Raw genomic sequence first — 19,566 nt, forward strand, 5'->3', positions numbered from 1 at the left:
AGGGCTCAGAATATAGTAGGTGTTCAATAAATATCTGTTGAATGAATTGCTAAATGGCACATTTTCTGAATATGTTGTCTAATTTACCTTTAAATAATAATAAAGAGCATCTATTTATATTCACGTTGTAGTGGGAAGATAACTTCCTTTTTATATTTTTGTTTCCAAAATCTAGTTACCCAATATATTTGTACATCTATTGTATACAATTTCCCATGAAGGCTGGGGTTTTTATCTTGTTTTGTAAACTGCTGTATCTCCAACACCTATATATTGTAGTGCATTCAGTGCACTTGTTGAATGAATTATTGGGTGTATCTTGTAGAGGGAAACATGATATCATGGTGGAAAATGAACCTCCATTCTATGTCTGCTTTCCAGTTCGAGTCCCAAATACATGCCTGATTTGCTTGATGACCTTGAGAAAATGCTGGACCTGATGGTTTTATTCATGCCCTTTTCTCTACTCTGAACACAAGGAATCCCTCTCTCTCTTCTCCCTGCCAGGGTCCTGATACTGCTATCAAAACCTGGTCTACTATGACTGCCTTGTGGAGAATTTTCATGCTTAACTGGATTTGAATCCTCCTCTTGTGTTAGTTTACCCTGTGCATTTACTACAAGTGATAATAATTGGCACAACGGCCGCATTAGGAAACCTTTATCTAATTTATTAGACTTTTCTTCAGCTCTTTTCTTCAGTTGTCATTTCTTGTGATATCCTGCTCTCCTTTGCCTCTTGTTCCTGGCCTGGCATTTCGCTGGGTCTAAGATATACTACTGACACTCCCCAGCCCCTCCCTACCTCTGCCCCCCACTGTTAAATATCTGCTATAGAACAACTTCTCAAGATCTAAGGTGGTAACTGACTCATCTTATAATCAATGACATAACTCAAGACATGGTTGGTGCGAGTGGACAGAATACTGATCTGATCATCATGAGACCTCCTGTCTAGGGCTAAAGAGCTCTGTCATTAGCCAGTTTTGTGGACTTGGGCTACTCAGTCTCCTAGGGCTTCACGTTTTTTATGTATAAAATGTGGGTGTTTGTCTGGGTCAGCATTTCTATAAGTAAGTGCTGTAACACTGGTTCAAGGATATGTCTTTCCAAAATACTTTCTGGGGTCACATTCATTTGGGAATTCCTATGTATTTTGTCACCTGCTAGAATATCAGCAGTTTAGGGTTCTGACAAGTCCTGAAATAACGAAAATATTTTTCTTTACTTGATAATTGATCTTTTGGGAGGGGCAAGGTGTAACATGTTGGTAGTTCCCTAGAATTCTGTGACACCACACAGAGTCATAAAATCCCAAGATATAGTCTGGTCCTGTGAATTAATTTCATGGATATGGAGCCTAGGAGTAGAGGCTGCCCAGAGAGAGAGGAACAGGAGAAAGTTCTGGGAGGTGGGTAGAGGCCTGCCTATCCTATGCTGTCCGTGCCATTCTAAGAAGTCTGGAATGTATCCTGTAGGTGACAGGAAATCATCCTTAGATTGGTTTTTAATCAGAGGAATTGCATAGTCAATAAGTATTTATGAAGAGAATTATGGAATGAAAAGGAAAATTCTGGAGTTCTAAGGCAGATAGGAGGGGAAAGAGACGGGCAGGGAAACTAATTAAGATTCTGGTGGAATGAGAGATGATAACAGTTGAATAATGACAGTAGCTAAAGGAGAGATAGAGGAATCAGATTTGAAGGAAATTCCGGAGCTCAGTGGACTATGGGAAGTGATTGGATACCAGGCAAGAAAGAAAGAGGAATACAAAGGGACTCCACAAGATTAGCTTGGGTAAATGTTGTGTGATTACAAAATTTACTGGGATAGGATTTCAGAGGAGTGAACTGTTTCATATAGATTTCGAACTGGACTGGGGAGTCTTCTACAAAGAGTAATTTTTCTATAAAACGTATCCATTGATTTTTGTGTTTCAGGGTTCACTAGCAATTTAACTAAAGAGTATATCCTTTTAAAAAAATGTATTCTAAACTGAAATTTGGTAAGTACTCAATACATTCTTGTTGACAAAACAGCATTTTTATCTATATATTTCTTTTGATTTTTATCTCTAACTGATAATCATTTCTAGGACCCAAATCCATTCCGTTTTTCGCCCAATCAAAGCCTCTTTCTTCTTTCAGCTTCGATAATCCTATCCACATTTAATATCTCAGTAGAAGTTTGTGAGATTATTTCCATTTTCTAGAGGAAACAGCATAGAACACCAACAATTTTCATGATTATTTAAATATTAAACCATTATTTTTGAACTAATCATAAATTTGGCCTTCACACTATCACTTCACACATACATGCTCATACAAATAAAAATACATTGTGTTTATAGTCAGGGAGTGGGATTGTTTCAAGAGCACCCTTGTATGTTAGTGAAAAGTAGAAAAATATTCTTTTAACTGACCCAGTTTCTTACAGGTCCACATTTGCTTATTGTACAGAACTGACAAAGATTTTAAAGAATTATTTTCCCCAGTGACATTTTGAAATATAGGGTTCTTTTCTTCAGGGAGAAATGAACTCCCTTTTAGACACAGGATGTGGAAACTAGCATGACCCCAATTGTTTATACAAAAGCAGTCCACACCTCCCTGATTAGGTCAGAGAATTTTGCCTTTTACCTGCCACAGCTGCCTTCTATTAGCACTAGAAACAAATTGTACAATCTATGGTCACGGAACTATGACCACCTTCTCATTTTGAATTTTTTTGTCTAAGAGGACCAGCAGTCCAGAAACCGAGTTGGTGGAGAGGAGCTGTGGCTGGATGTAACTTACGAGGGGAAGGGAAGTGCGGTGCCCGCCTTAACAATAAACTGAGCTATCAAAATGGGTACACATTATAAAATGAACACAATGAGGCAGTCAGAGAGTGACTCCTGAGAATTTATTTTTTCTCCCTTTACACTGCAAACAAACAAAGATAAAAGCTGAATGGTCTTGTAATAGGCAGGGCAGTGTCTCCCTGCTCACTTCCCCTATCTATGCTGCCCTCGTAGCAGCTCCGTGGGCTTGTTTGAAGTAGTTGAGGAGCTTTGGAAGGTGGGTACATGCCATGGCTGTTCCCACTATGCTGGGGCTCAGGAGGAAGGGTGACTGGGGCAAGCCTTCAGATTTTGTACATTTCTAAACAGATTTTATTGTCCCTGGGAGAAATTTTGCATTGTTGGGAAAATGCAATGCAAATGCCCCTTTATCTCAGAGCAAAACAGTCTTGCTTTCCTATAGTGGAAGCGGAGGGCAGGGAAGTCAAGTTGTGGTTTCTGAAATCCAGCAACCTAGTATCGCTGTGCCACTCTCTCTCTGATCCAGCGCCACTCCTTAACTTGATATCTGTTTACTTTAGAGGAGGCAGTTTTTGAGAAAGGATCATAAATATCCTGGCCCAGTTCCCCAGGAGCCATGACAAGCGAAAGAACATACTCGCCCGGTGATAGCCCTGGCGATATTTAAATGTGTGGGTTAATTTTTTATCCACTTTAATAACTGGATTATTCGCCTCCACCCTTCCTTTGCTTTCTGTTTCTGCTCCGAAGCCGTGGGCACAGAAATCTCTGCGGGCAAATTACTCCAGAGCATATTGCTGGACAGTCCTACAAGGAACAGTTACATTCACGCATCTGGATTCCTGACCCTTTGCCGACATGGCAGGTGTGAGTGGCTGTTTAAAATATTCGATGTTTATCTTCAACTTCTTGTTCTGGGTAAGTGTTTTGGTTTTTTTCTAATTATCAATTTTAGGCAAGAAAGGGGACCTTGATACAAATATCATAACCGAGAACAGACTGCGCTAGAGAAATAGGAGGAGGAGGAAAATGTATTTTCCATGTACTTGTTTGGATTTGTTCGTTCTTTCTTTGGATATTTCAGTAATTGAAAGTGAGCCAATGACTCAAGAAAGTGGACTTCAGGATCTGTGAGGGTAAACATTTCATAAATGTTTTGATATTGTTGTAAAACAATCACAGAGGAAAAAAATACCCCCTAATTAAAGGACAACTGTTATTAGTTGTAGACCATGCAGGCCTCCCTAGTTTAAGGACGTTGTGGGAAAAATTTGGTCTTGATTCCACTGGAGCCCAGCCCCTGAATCCTAATCTTTACATCTGGGTCTGGAACAGGTGAATGGTGGGGTGTCAGAGGAGAGACATGAGGAAGGGATCATTTTCAGAGACCCGAAGAAGAAACAGTGGGTCATAAAAAACTTGACAGGGAAACAATACAATTATTTAATCCCGGAAAAATTGAACTTAGTTAACTAGGTTAAAAAAGTCAGTATTTCGATGTGTCATTACCCCACCTCTTAATCAATAGGGTTGGTATTTTTGCAGGTCTTATGGGGTTTTTTGAAAGCCTGGTGACATTAGCGAATAAATTGATAAGTAGCATTAAGTGTTAGAAAATGGGAAAATAAGATATGGAAGGCAAAAGGTAAAAGGTAGGCTGGGATGTTGGAAATTGACATTATCATTTTTAGTATTATAGGGTGCAAGTAAAGATTGTTCAGAAGTAAATCAGTAGAAATAGCCCAATATCCTTAAATGAAAAAATCATTTTGTATACTGAATTTAAAAAATGGCTTCTGCTCAGGACCCCTGGGTGCCTCCGTTGGTTAAGTGTCCGCCTTCGGCTCGGGTCATGATCCCAGGGTCCTCGGATCGAGTCCTACATCCGGCTCCTTGTTCAGCAGGGAGCCTGCTTCTCCCTCTGCCTGCCATTCCCCCTGCTTGTACTCTGTCTCTTTCTCTCTCTCTGATAAATAAATAAAATCTTTAAAAAAGAAAAGGCTTATGCAGTGTAGGCAGGAGAGAGTTCTGGTTTTGTTCTTTACCTGATTACCTTTAGTAGACAGGCAGCTGGTATCTATATGTTGGTGCACTTCTGTTCTATTAAAACAATGACGTACCTAATTAAACTGAACTACGGGAAGACAGTCTTGTTGTACAGAATGATTTTTCCTTCAGTGTCAGCAGCCCCGATGAGTACAGATGAAATATTGGTGAAGTGAGTAAATGAGTATGTAAAGAAATAAAATAAAATAAATAAGATTTGTCCCTTTACTTCTTCTTTTTCCTAGAAAAACAGACTGCTTTTGCAAATATTAAGTATAGATCATGAAAATATGCCAGTTTTTTGAAGTTAGTCCTGATAAATTTCTTCCTTTGAAATATTTAAAATTGGTTAAACCCTGAGAGTAGAATATAAACAAAGGAATGCCTATGAACTTTGATTGGTTTTGTTTGTAGCTTTTTGTTATGGAGAATTTTGAACATTTCATAGAATAGGAAAGGGTGATGAACCCCATCATCCAGCTCCAACCGTGAGGACATCAAGGCAATCCTTCTGTGTGCAGGCTCTCATTCACGTTCTCCAACCTATATCAGTTTGAGGCAAATCCCAGCTAGATCATTTCATCTGTAAATATTTTGGTATATATTTCTAAAAAAGAAGTAATTCTTTAAAATAAAAAATGTAACCACAGTGTCCTTATCGCCCTGAAAAATAAATAAGAATTTCTTAATCTATTATCAAATACCTGTCTAGGGATATTTCAGAATTTAAATAAGGTGCACACATTGCCATTGGTTGATATATCCTGTATTCCAATTTTCATATTGAGGTTCTCCTTCCATCTTAATCTCTTTTGACCCCCCACCCCGCCCTTGAAATTTTATGGATTGATGTGTGTGTTGTCGGTCTTACCACATTTCCCACAGTCTGGAGTTTGCTTTTTGCACACCGTGGTATAGTTTATCATGTTCCCCTGTCCCCTGTATTCTCTCTAATCTAGTGATTGCATTTGTCAGCTTGAAGAGATTCAGCTTGTTATTTGGGGGGAGCACACCTACTTTCGAAGTGATACTGAGTTCTTCCATCAGGAGGCCCATACTGGTTTACCGAGTCACTTTTTGTGATGCTTGTTGCCCCGGTGCTCGAGAACCTAGACACAGTCCCTTAAGAGTTCCAGTTGGTGATCCCCTGTTTCCATCACCCTTTCTTCATGTATGAGCTGGACTACTTTCAATAAAGAGAACCCCAGCAGGTATTGATTGGTTACCAGTAGTACCCAGTTTTTATTTAAAAAAAAAAAAAGGCAGCATAAATGGTTCTTACCCTTTACTTAACCGATTTCAGTGATGAGTTAATTTTCTGGTATCATGCAACAGTAATGAGCAAGAATTTCTGTAAGTATTCTTAAGAAATAATAGATTTAAACTCCATCGCCATCCTTTCCTTTGTTGATATGCAATTTATTTTATCTTTGGCCATTGGGAAGCATCTTCAAGTTGACTCCTGAGTCCTTTTGACATGATCTTAATAGCATAACTTCTTCCCCATTGGTATGACAAGATGTTCCAGGCTTACTTCCTTAGTTCCTGCCCTGGACCTGGAATCAACTTTTTCCTCAAGAAGTCCTGAGATTTGTTTTTGAAAAAAGGACAACCGTTGTCTTTCTATGGTACAAAATGTATATGGGCCATTTAAACCAGCCAAAATACGAATATGCTAATAAATGCATAGCTCTTTTTTTAGTAAGATGTTCCAAAATAACCTAGTAGCAATCTTCAAATTATGAAATTGTTAAAATATGTCTGTTGTATACAATGGCATAAAAAGTGCTGATGGCTACTGTGACTACATCAGAGTTCCCTGTTTCCTTAAAAGCTACTCAGGGATTTGAAATCTGAATTTTAAGGTGAAATGACAAAGACAGATTAGGCAAGAGGCATGTTATAGGTCCAGGATTATATATTTACAATTAGAGATCTGTACTGTGCTGTACTCAGATATTGTCACTGCTTTCCCCGGATCCTCTGATTATTTTATTTTATTTTTTATTTTAATTTTTTTTACATTTTATTTTATTTATTTGACAGAGACAGCCAGCGAGAGAGGGAACACAAGCAGGGGGAGTGGGAGAGGAAGAAGCAGGCTCCCAGTGGAGGAGCCTGATGTGGGGCTCGATCCCAGAACGCTGGGATCACGCCCCAAGCCGAAGGCAGACGCTTAACTACTGCGCCACCCAGGCGCCCCCCTCTGATTATTTTATGGTAGCCATTATCTCTTTGCTTTTCTGGTAATGAAGACAAAGTCTTTCAGATGCATCAGATTTCAGTTAGATATTTCTACTTCCCTGGGGTCAAAGGGCTTGTACTGTCCGTCAGCATATTGGCGTGACCTACATTCTCTATATGACTTGTCCCGAAATGGAGTCTTTGAGTAAGAGCGATGGCAGTAAAGACCAGTGATCACTTCTCAGCCAACAGGTGACGTCAATATTTTCATTTTCATTCAAAATTTAGACAGCAGGAGTCCCTGAGATTAGGGAACCACAGCTATTTCTACTCTCCCATCCCCAACCCAGAGTTCTCCGTTGGAATTTTATGATCCTTCATAGGAAATTAGCGATTTGTCACATTCCTAATGTTTACTTAAGCAAAAAGTTTAACGGTCTCACTGATGTGGTTTTCTTATAGATATGTGGCCGTATGTGTTCAAATGCATTCTTTCTGGCGTAACTTGCAAAACTAAGCTTTTGCAAAGTAGGGCCAGATGTTGAAATATCTCTGAGATATGCGTATGCTCATGTAAGCTAAACATACCAGTTTCTTTTGGGAGAGAACTTGAGATACGTCACATAAATATGCGGCAATTTCCATTTGTTAGAACTAGCAATTGAAGAAAAACATGTAAAAGTGGAAATTGTTCTTAACCACTGAGGCTAGCGTTTGATGCAAGTCACCCTGAATTGGAGGTGCTGTGGAGAATGGATTAATTCCAGGTACAAAATCTATTTCTCCAAGTCTTGTGTCAGAACAGAAGAGCCGCCCAAATTTCCTTCTGTTCCTCTCAAATAGATCAGACTGGGAGGTGTTATAGATGCTGGGGTATGGTAGTTGTTCTGGGTAAGCACTGGACACAGCCTTCGGCCCAGGGATGCAAGGGAACCGCCAGGAGAGGCGGAGAGGTAGCTATGGAGAGTCCAGCTCTGTGCCAAGGAAAGCGGAGTGAGATCACGTGACCAAACCCAAATGAGGTAAGGTGAGAAGGAGGAGCCAGGTTGTAAAAGCCAAATGTATCAGCAACTGCAGGATGCTGGTGCCTGAAGCTCTTTGAAGAGAGCAGAAGGAAGTCAGAACTTGGAGACGGTCCAGGAACCACAATTTTGATGTTCCTCATCGTATTTTATGTGGTGCTTGGGTCTCCTGGCTGGCTGTGCTGAGAGCAATGAAGAGAGTCAAGGCAGACATAACTGAGATAGGGGAAGCTAAAAAAAAAATCAGGCCCAGTGATATTTCATTCCATCAGTTGATGAAATCTCCCAGGATAAAGACCTGACGATGGCTGGAATGTGTGAACTTGGTAAATACAGTGGTTTCCTGCCACTATGCAGTCTGTGTGGAACTATAACCATGACAAAAGGCATCCAAGCACCAGTTGAGAGTTAAGGCTGAACCTTAGCTCCTTCATCGCTAGCTGTGTGACCTTGGGGAAATGTGTTAATCTCTCTGTGCTTTAGAGTTCCTCATCTATAAAACTGGGGGTAGTAGTATCTACTTCATGGAGTCGTTGGGAAGGTTAAATGAGTGAAGGCATAGAAAAGAATTCAGAATAACGTTAAAGAAATGTTTAAGAAACAGACATTTCCACCAACATTGTATGGACATTTTTATGAGACAAAAATACGAAACTACTCTGCATAGTGAGAAATCAGTTGCAGTGGTAGATTCTGAAACAGTGGAGGAAATAACATAGCAAGAAATATGGAGGCAGAAATTCTTCTAGCACAGACCAGGGGAATGGAAAGAAGGAAAGCATATTTTGTAAGCAGACAGACTTGAGATTCAAATCCTGACTTCACTCCATATTGCTGTGTGGCCGGGAATATGCTCCTTGACTTTTCTGTGCCCCAGTCTCTGTATTTGTAAAATGAGGATGACAATTTTATCCAGCAGAGTTAATTGTAAATATTAAATAAGATACTTTCTGAGAGCCTATAACCAAGGACTCACATGCATTATTATTCAATTAATGCAATTTCCCCCAATTCCCACCATCATACTGCTTTTTAATTTAAAATATTAGAGTCTGGCGTGGTAATATTTTATATGTAATTGGCTTTTAAAACTGAAATATAATTTTAGCCCTACTCCAGCCCTCCTCTGGCCTCCTGGGGCAAGGAATCTGTGGGGCTAGAGAACTGTGTTAACCCTGGGCCTGGCCTCCACGCTGGAGACTTGAGACACCCAATTTCCCTGCCCAAATGGCTCCAAACCTGTTTCCAGGGTCTGCACAGACCCTTCTCCGTGGTGTGATCAAGGCGGTGCTGTTTGCCCGAATGGGAGCAGGTTGGAACAGTGCTGGCTTGCAGGCTGATGGGTCCACAGCCATTCCTGTTTTGTCCCTCTGAGTTCAAGACAGAGCCTGGAGTGAGGGCCAGGGGCAGGGCGACTCTCCCCAGGCCACTGTGCCCTGCTGATAGCCGACTCCGAGGCGTCAGAGAATTTGAAATCAAATCTTTTTTTTTTTTTTAAAGATTTTATTTATTTATTCAACAGAGATAGAGACAGCCAGCGAGAGAGGGAACACAAGCAGGGGGAGTGGGAGAGGAAGAAGCAAGCTCATAGCGGAGGAGCCTGACATGGGGCTCGATCCCACAACGCCGGGATCACGCCCCGAGCCGAAGGCAGACGCTTAACCACTGTGCCACCCAGGGGCCCCTTGAAATCAAATCTTGTCTTCCAAGTCAATAAGTGGGTACATTTGTCGAGGTCGGATGATAGGAAACATTTTATATATGTTTATTACCATGAATGATAACTTCTCAGTATAGAGGCCAGTGGCCTGTTTGTTCTTTGTGTCCTTGCTCCAGGCCCTGCAAAACATGTACGGGTCTGCGGGTTGTACTTTTGACACAGTGATAAAAACATTCCTGAATTTGTAACTTTTTTTTTTTAATTTGAGAGAGAGAGAACACGAGGGAGCATGAGTAAGGGGAGGGGCAGAGGGAGAGAGAGCCCGAACCTGGAGCCCTGACAAGAGGCTTGATCCCAGGACCCTGAGATCACGACCTGAGCAGAAGGCAGACACTGAACCGACTGAGCCACCCAGGCGCCCCCTGAATTTGCATCCATTCTATGATTCAGAAACATTAGGATACTAATCAGATGCTGGCCTTCCATCTCTCTTTATTTTGAAGTTATGTACATTTTAGTGATTTTATACTTTAGTGCAGCAAAGATAACCTGAGGCACGTTTACCCAGACCCTATTTATGTCAGAAAGAAACGTGGTTGATTTCTTTCTCCTAAATTTAGAGCTACTTAAAATTAGAATTTGCAGCAGTTGTACTGGGTGTCTGGCTTACTTACTGGGTTGAGAAGAGACACATGAAGGCAACTATAGAGAACTTGGCTCTGTGCTTACCACTCATTGATAACAACAAATAATCAGTCATTGGGGCCTGAAAAACCGTGAGGACAGAGCCTGCTGAGAATTGAAATTTTTAATTAACTCCACTGGTGTAGAACACCAGAAAAGCGGGTAGTGAGTGAGTTAGAAGCCAGGTTCGTAAATCGGAGCTGCATTAGGCCATGCCTGTAGAAAGAAGGCCCAGCAAGCTCTCCTCCAACAGGAGGTCTGAGAATTATCGTGACCCATGTCATTAGACTGAGGTGAAGCGCAAAGCAGACCCTACTCTCGGTGAATAATACATCAGAATGGGTCTCATCTTATTTAAGGACAAATAAGGGAAAATCCAGCCTAAGTCCTAATAAAGACTGCTGAACAGGTGACAGGGAAAGTCACTCTGAAACCTTAGAGGACGAGCACACATCCCTGAAAGAAACTCCAGCATCATGGAAAAGGGATCCAGAAATTGGCATCTGCAGTGCAATGGCAGAAGCAGCTCCCTATGAAACAGACGATGGAGAGACGAAGGAGGCCACGAGAGAAGAAAAAGCTAATGGGACAAGCATAGAATGGGGTGAAAAGAAAAATGGATAAACTAAAGAAATACTTCATGTAAACCAGAAACCCGATGACAGAGTTAAAATCCACTCCGGGAACATTAAATGGAGACAGTGAGATAGAATCCCAAATTGAGAAACCCTCCCAGAGGAAAATCAGAAAGAGATAAATGAGGTGGAAGAAGGTAGAATAGAGAATGGAAAACCAGAACAATTTGTATTGCTGAAGAAGAGGACAGAGTAAATGGAAAAAAAAAAAAGATTATTAATATAAAAAAATTCTCACAGGCAAAATGGCGTGCTCTGCATCATTTTACCACAATGCCATGGAACTAGACTTTCAAATAAATGTTTATTAAAAAAAGAAACTTGAAACTGAGCAACAGTAGTACTGTCCTAAAATGTTAGGGCTCTTGGACTCCTTGCCTCCTGCATTCATGGCCAGCGGTGGTGTGGGATTACCATAAAAACAAATCTTGGAGTTATCCAGGTTATCCATGTGGATATTTTCTTATTCTTTTATAACCTTTCAGGAGCAGCAGAGGAAGCTTTCCCTTAAGCTTATCTAAAAAGTGTCCATTCTGGGCCAATAATGATAGAGCTTGCGATCCACACATCCCCCTAGCAGAGTGCTCTGTACTTTTTTTCCATTTTCAACACTTTTCAAATACACTGTGATAAAATCAAAAGGTAGAATTGAGAGGGAGGGAGTAGGGATGATTGGCAGACACCTGTCTGAGAAGAGGACAAATCAGCTGGTTCTATACCATTTATCTTTGCTCTAGATGGTGCTTCCCTTTCTCTTCCTGGCACTCTGTAGTTTTCGGCTTGTGCCCTTGGTTGGCTTGGGCTGCCATAACAAAGTACCATGGGCTCGGTGCGTTAAACAACAGAAATTAATTTTCTCAGAGTTCCGGCAGCTGGAAGTCCAAGATCAAGGCACCAAGTCAATTTGGTTTCTGGCGAGAGCTCTATTCCTGGCTTGCACATGGCTGCCTTCTTGCTGTGTCCTCACATGGTTTTTCCTCCACGCATCGTGCGTAGACAGAGACAGAGACAAAGAGATCTCTTCCTCTCTTATAAGGTCACCAGTCATCTTGCATTAGGACCCTACCCTGATGACCTCATTTAAACTTAATTACCTCCTAAAAGCCCTATCTCAAAATACAGTCACACTGCAGGGTACAGCTTTAACATGTAAATATAGGGGAAATATAATTCAGTCCATAGCACGCCTATAAGCAAACATCAAAAGCATTACTTAATTTCTTAGAATGTTGGCTCAGACCATCTGCATCCTAATCCCATAAAAAGAAAGATGCCTAATAGGAGTTGAGTGATAATCACAACGACTGCCCTCAGGGAGAAACCAGAAGGTGGGCTTTGGGGGCAGTAGGCCCGGTCAGTTCTGCAGTGTCCACTGTCTGCTGAGCTGGGGCCCAAAGTACCATCTCATTTCCTTTTACAACCTGGTCAACAGAAAGTAGGACAGATCTAGATACTTACATCTTAATTTATACTCTCAATTATTTAAACTGTATAAGAAGGCTGGGGGACAAATACCTAAAGCCAAACTGGAAAAGGCTCCGAGAACCATTATGATAGCCAGTCTTGTAACAATTGGGATAAAATAGGTTACTATCAATCATGACTCTAAAATTCTTATTCTTGATAGAATATCAGTTTACTTTCTTTTAAAGTCAGTATAAAATTTAATAATTTTATATTGAGAATTATTTTTATATGTAAATTTCTTCAATAACGTGAGAATGGCATGTTCTAAACATGCGTTTCTTTCGTTTTTAAGATGAAGTTGGAAGAAAAGATAGGAATGGAAATGAGGGTTTATCCAACTTCAAAATTTCTTTTTTTTTTTTTAAGGTTTTATTTATTTATTTGACAGCGAGAGACAGAGAGGGAACACAAGCAGGGGGAGTTGGAGAGGGAGAAGCAGGCTCCCCGCCGAGCAGGGAGCCCCATGCAGGGCTCATCCCAGGACGCTGGGATCATGACCTGAGCCGAAGGCAGACGCTTAATGACTGAGCCACCCAGGCGCCCCCAACTTCAAAATTTCTAAGAAAATTTAGCTAATTGTAAAGATTGAAATTGGGCCAAATATTCTTGACTTCTGAAATAATTGTATATTCTTCCTTTTCTTTTTCTTTCTGTCTTTTTTAGAGAGAAAGAGAGCATGAGAGTGGGGTGGGGAGGGGCAGAGGGGGAGAGAGAGAATCTTTTGTTTTGTTTTTAAAGATTTTATTTGTTTATTTGACAGAGAGAGAGAGAGAGAGGCAGAGAGGCAGGCAGAGGGAGAGGGAGAAGCAGGCTCCGCACTGAGCAGAGAGCCCGATGTGGGACTTGATCCCAGGACCCTGGGATCATGACCTGAGCTAAAGGCAGATGCTTAACCGACTGAGCCACCCAGGCACCCCAGGAGAGAGAGAATCTTAAGCAGCCTCCATACTCACGTAGAGCCCGATGTGGGGCTCTATCTTACAGCCCTGAGATCATGACCTGAGCTGAAATCAAGAGTCGGACACTTAACTGACTGGGCCACCCAGGTGCCCTCTTTCTTTTTCTTTTTAAAAATAAATTTTTAAGTGTTTAAAGTAATTTTAAAAGTAAATTTAAAAATAAATTGAAAAATTTTAGAGCAGTTTTAGGTGTACAGCCAAATGGAGATGAAGGTACAGAAATTTCCCATATCCCCACCCCCACACATGCAGAGCCTACCCCGTTTTCAGTATCACTCAGCAGAGGGTACATGTGTTACAGTTGATGAGGCTCCATTGACATATCATAACCACCTAAAGACCATAGTTTTCATTAGGTTGCACTCTGGGTTTTGTACGTTCTATGGGCTTGAACACATGTATAATGACATTGATGTGTGTCCATAATTATAATATTATATAGAGTATTTTCACTGCCTAGAACATCGTCTGTGCTCTATCTATTCATTCCGTATCCCCCCGGCAACCCCCAATCTTTTAAGTGTCCCCATAGTTTTGCCTCGTGCAGATTGTCATATAGTCGGAATCATACAGTATATAGCCTTTTCAGATTGGCTTCTTCTACTTAATAATATGCATTTAAGGTTCTTCCATGTCTTTTCATGGTGTGATAGCTCATTTTGGAGGGGGGGCTGAATAACGTTCCCTTGACTAGATGTCCCACAGTTTATCCATTCATTCACCTACTGGAGGACACCTTGGCTGCTTCCAAGTTTTAGCAGTTGTGAATAAGGCAGCTATAAATATCCTTCTGCAGGTTTTGTGTGGACATACATTTAGATAAATACCAAGGAGCATGATTGCTGGATGATAGGGTAAGAGTATGTTGGGTTTTGTAAGAACCTGCCAAACTGTCTTTGAAGGTGGCTGTACCATTTTGCATTTCTGTCAGTATTGAATGAGAGTTCCTGTTGCTCCCCATCTTTGTCAGCATTTGGGGTTGTCAGTGTTTCAGATTTTGGCCATTTCAATAGGTACGTAATAGTGTCTCATGGATACTCCTTTTAAAGTTAGTGTTACGGACAACACTTGGGGGCTGAGAAGATTAAAAGTTATCATTTGAAGGATAAATATGGTTGATTTCGTTGATTTCTCAATGACTTGATATCTAAAAGCATTGAAAAAGTGAACTAAAAAGTCACATAGAGACGAACAAAAAAGTTAAGGGTTTAAAAAACCACAGTCTTAGACTCCAGGAGTTCCTACAGTTTTCTCGTTGATCGTCTCATAAATATAAGGATAATAATCATAATAGCTATTTGGATAATTAATGCTATGTTCCGTTAAAGCTAAACACCAGAGCAACTATTAAGACAATCAATGTAAATTTACTTGAGAAGAAAAAGAAAACATCAGTGAACAAATTAAATAACAAACAAAAATCCAACTGCTGTAAATTACTGAAAATCTCAGGGGGTCTCATTATCATTCAACATAAATCCTTACCGACTTATTTCTTAACACAGAGCTACTAAAACGAGCATTTGTCTCCATCTGCAAGTAAAATTAGGATCTAGTGGAAAGGGGGAGAAAAACTGAGGGTTTTCAGGCTCTAAAGCTGGCTTTTCAGTGGTTTGTATTTTATGGTGTATGCCAGTGTGTGCCTGTAAGATACTTACATTGCGTAGGTTATTTGGTGATTTGAGAAAGAGCTTTGGTTTTCCATCGCCTTTGTTATTTTGTAAAAGTTGGAGCCTGTCGAGGGACAGGATTGGATTCGGAGCGGTGCTGGATTTTCATGACGGGACTGTTACCTCTCAGGGGTCTAGCCCCTTTACCTGAAATGAAGGGTTTGAACCTAGATGATTTTTTTTTGAGATCTTTTAGGCAACGCGGATAGTCTCTGATTTTTTAGTTGCTCAGTACTCCCCTGCTCCTTACCAAAGCCTTTGACGCTGGGTTCACCGCAGACTTACTGAGAAGCCTTTAAAAGTGAATCGGCTGTTTTGAGATTGCAGGCATATGGCTCAACCGTGCACAACAGCAATGATACGACCAGGTCAGCGGGCTTCAGAGGACTCAGGAATTGCTCTGTCAGAGCACCCCATGGCCAGAACAGTCTAGAAAATCTTGCAAGGGCTGCTGTGTCTGCTATGTGACCAAACTTGTTCTCGACATCTCTCTTTAATAATAGATCTTTGATTTTTTTTGAGGCTATAATATATATGTCTGAAATGACACAAAACAAAAATCAAACCCTGAAAGACAAGGGTTTTCCTTACACAAAAGTAAAACGTGTTTCACATTTTATATGTTGGCTTTGGTCCAAATTAAATAATCTGGGAAAGTCATTAAGTGCATTTAAGAGTTTTAAGTACTGCTGCTCATTGTTCCTCCTCTCTGGGTAAGCTTTACGACCTAAAAGAGCTTATTTTTAAAGGAGTTTATTGGGGTACAAAAAGTGTTGTAAACCCTTGCTGCTTACCTGCAGATTTTGTCAGATGTACTACTGTTCCCTGTCTATCCCAACTTCTTGCTTCTAGAATCTTGAAGGCATGTTCGCTAATTCATTTTTTCTTCCTTTTTGGTCCAAGACAGCTTCTCAGAGACAAACCCAGGAACCTAATAAGGATCTTTTGTCTTTAAACTGTTGTGACTTCTCTTTCAGATATTATAATCTAGCAAAACACAGAGTTAGCATTGAAACATGAAAAATCATCATTTGCCTCCCCTGTAGTGGTGATGACTTCTTGTCTGTAGACCCATGAATGGACTGTGGACGGGAAACGGAATTATTCTTAACAAATTTACCCATTTTAGTGGAATGCTTTAGCAATTACCTACATGTGAATATGCCAGATTTATATCTTTAGGGGTAATGTATAATTAACGATAAGCCATTGTGACCAGACGTCTAAGGGTGTGTTCAATCAGAGTCGCAGTTTGTCTCTCTTGTCCTCTAACATTTTTTTTTCCTTCTGCAGCTTTGTGGCATCTTGATCCTGGGAGCAGCAATTTGGGTACGAGTAAGCAAGGATGGTCAAGAGGTAAATAGATACAAACTTCTCTGCTCCCGAAGTAATTTATTTCTCTTATAATGATGAAAGTAATGACCATAATAATAGAAATATATCTCTAGCTTTTTCCTTAAGTGCTTGATGTACTCCTTTGTGCTGGTACGTGGTTTTATAGTTTAATTCAATGTAATTAATCAAAATTACTCACTATGCGCCTGGCACTGTGCTAGGCATGGATTAATCCTTTTGGAGAATGGAGAGGTGTTATTTCAAAGATAGGAAGATTGCCATGAATGTGGAGGTCAGAAGGGGCTAGAGTGGAAATCAGGCTCCTTTGTTATTGGCAGAAGGGGGGCCTGAAGTGTAGCTGGAGGGTACAGACTGCCATTCCTCCGCACCAGCTACAATGTCTGTTGTACAAGGTGTGAGGCTGGTCCAAAAGTAAAGACGATGAGAAGTTCTCATGGAGAAGAAGAATTTGAATCTGTGTTTTAAAGGCCACACGGTACAGAGATGGCTGGTAATTACCTGTGCCAACTTGGCATTAAGGGTGACTCCTTAGAACAGTAAGAGGCTGGTCCCACTCCGGTAACTCAGCCATCGGCTGCAGGTGTCCAGCCTCTTGCTATCTAGATAAGAGCAGCACGAGCCCCTTTCCTTCACCACGCACCATTCCACGGCCTGCGGCAGAGCTCTTCACAAGATTTCTGCAGGTCGGGACGAAGTTTATTTAGTTCTTAGAGTTAACTCCGGCTCCAGGCTTTGGCTCGCACCTGTGCTGTTTCCGTTCCACCCCACATACACCTTTGTGAATGCGCCAGAGTGCATGAGGGAGAGAGGAGGAGGGCGCGTGGGGCTGTTCCTCTGGTTTTACCCCACATAATAGCTGGCATCATTTCCTGGCTCCCCTGCTTCCATTCTTCTCTCCCCCTTCTTCTCAGGGGCACTCCACCCTCCCCCCATTATTATTCTTAACCGCATGCACGGCAGTTCCCTTATTCTTTGTGGTCTGGGCTCTTGCCACGATTCAGGATCCCGGCTTCTACTGCCAGGGCCTTTTCTAGGTATTTCTTTGCCCAAGTAAAGTTTCTGCCTGTTAGAGGAATTTTGATCCTTATTTGATAATTATTAAGATATATTAAGCCAGCAATAAAGTAATGTATTTTCTACAAAAGCTTATTATACCGTGATGAAGCTAAACGCCTTTGGAGACAGCCTCGTTGTAAGCAAGATTAAAAGCAAATTACCATCTGTTATGACTCCTTTCCTCAACTGGGTGGCTTTTCTGCCTCTTCCTCCCTGCCTGCCTTCCTTTTTTTCCCCCCCTCCCTTTCTCCCTCCCTGCCTCCCTCCCTCCCTAGCTCCCTTCCTCCCTTCCTCCCTCCTTTCCGTCTCTGTCTCCTCTTCTCTTTTTAAAATTTGCTTTCTACCCTTAGAGAACCCAAGGAATCACAATGGCAGTTAGCAGCTTCCTTATTCTGCGCCTACCCACGGTGAAGAAATTGGGTGGGGACAGGTGTGGCAACTAGCTGGTACCATCCTAGTCCATCCGGATTTCATTTATGGTCTTACACAGATAAATGTTAACTGTGACTTCCTGGTGGCCTCGGACTCTGGGTTTGAACACGGAGAAGGGTATTTGAAGGTGTGCTGAATCTCTGTTGTCTAGAAGCTGATGTCTGACTTTCAGACTCATGATCAAGCACAGAGATGAAACAGCCCCCTATTCAGAGGGTGCTTTGGCCTTTTTAAGATATGTGTGCAGCCTGTCTTTTATTTTATTTTATTTCTGGTTGATATGGGAACATTTTCTTTCCCCCAAGTGCTTCTGGTAAACAACTTTGGTGTTTAGTCTGTTAAGAAATTCCACACACTGAATGTATTAGAGGGAAACTGTTGTCCTTGAAAGGGTGGGACTCCACATCTGGGGACACGGAATGAATTCATAGAGCGAGGCAGCGTCTTCGGTTACATTTTGACTCTTGTGCTGTCAGCCTCCAGCTGCCTGGATGAAAGTCTGTATCTGCTGGGAGGACACCATTAACCAGCTTGACTTCTGTGACATTGGCTTGATTTATCTTTGTCTGAAGTCAGCGACAAAGAACCAAGACTGCAAAGAACTGAATTTCAGTAGTGGGGAAGTAGGCGACAGTTGCGGAAGGAAAAGGCTGAGCATGAAGGCAAACAGGAAGGATGTCAGGGAGGTCTTAGCGCACAACTTTCAGCGTATCTCTTCCTGCTGAAAGTGTCTCTCGGTAGGACACTTTGTTTTCCCTCAGGGAAACGCAGCGCCCTGAGGCAAGCCTTTGGGGCAGCCATTCTTGTCTCAGGAGATCTCTTAGAACCCACAGAGCACCCTGAGCCCTCTCCCTCAAGGTTCAGCCATTGGAAATTCTCCCTTGTCTTAACACACACAAGACACTGTTCATCCAAGACAGCTTTTTAAGACTCTGCTGCCCCTTTCCTGGAGCGAACACCTGAACTCAGGTTTCCATTTCTTGCCTGAGAAAGAAGAGCCACTTGTTTGGGCTGGGCTCAGAACAGCGACACCCCCCCCACACCCCCCCCCCCCCCCCCGCATCCAGTCTCTGGCAGGGGGGTTGCGCTGCCCACACCGATCTTAGAGAAGGGCCTCCTTACCTGCCAAGCCCATGCTAGCTGCGCTCTCCAGTCTCACCTGTAGATATCTGACCTGTTATTTCTGTCTGGCCCATAAGCCAAGTTCTGACATCTCAGACGGTGAGTTACCCCTCTCCCACGCATTCAGGTTTACCTGTCCTGGCCACAATGTTCTAGGGAGGCCGTGTCTGATGGTAGGTGGGTAGATGGGGTTTCCTGATGCTGATTTTTTGTCATGCAATCTACTTTGACCCAGGTGCCATGCGTGTTTATTAACAAAACCCATTTCTTAGGCCCAGTATGAACAAGCAAACAAAATTCAAACAAAAAAACCTGAAAAACGAACAAAAAACTCTTTCGGACATAACCAAGCTTTCTAAATATGTATGTTGAAACATTATCTGTAAGCATAGACTCTTAGAGACAAAGGAGGCCCCAGCGATCACAGACACTGACCCAGTTTCCTTTATAAATGGGAAACTGGGGCC

General features: G+C 41.7%; 1 protein-coding gene across 1 annotated transcript in view; it reads left to right on the forward strand.

Annotated features, from left to right (window-relative positions):
- Nucleotides 1-3,278: 3,278 nt before the first annotated feature.
- Nucleotides 3,279-19,566, forward strand: part of TSPAN8 (tetraspanin 8) — a 32,389-nt gene continuing 16,101 nt past the window's right edge. The window contains exons 1-2 of the mRNA XM_045789578.2: nt 3,279-3,724; nt 16,427-16,489. Coding sequence (XP_045645534.1) covers nt 3,665-3,724; nt 16,427-16,489 — 123 coding nt within the window. The 5' untranslated portion in view covers nt 3,279-3,664. The remainder of the gene's footprint in view (nt 3,725-16,426; nt 16,490-19,566) is intronic.

This window comes from Ursus americanus, chromosome 17 (assembly GCF_024610735.1).
Source record: "Ursus americanus isolate L20-20 chromosome 17, mUrsAme1.1.p, whole genome shotgun sequence".
Taxonomy (NCBI): domain Eukaryota; kingdom Metazoa; phylum Chordata; class Mammalia; order Carnivora; family Ursidae; genus Ursus; species Ursus americanus.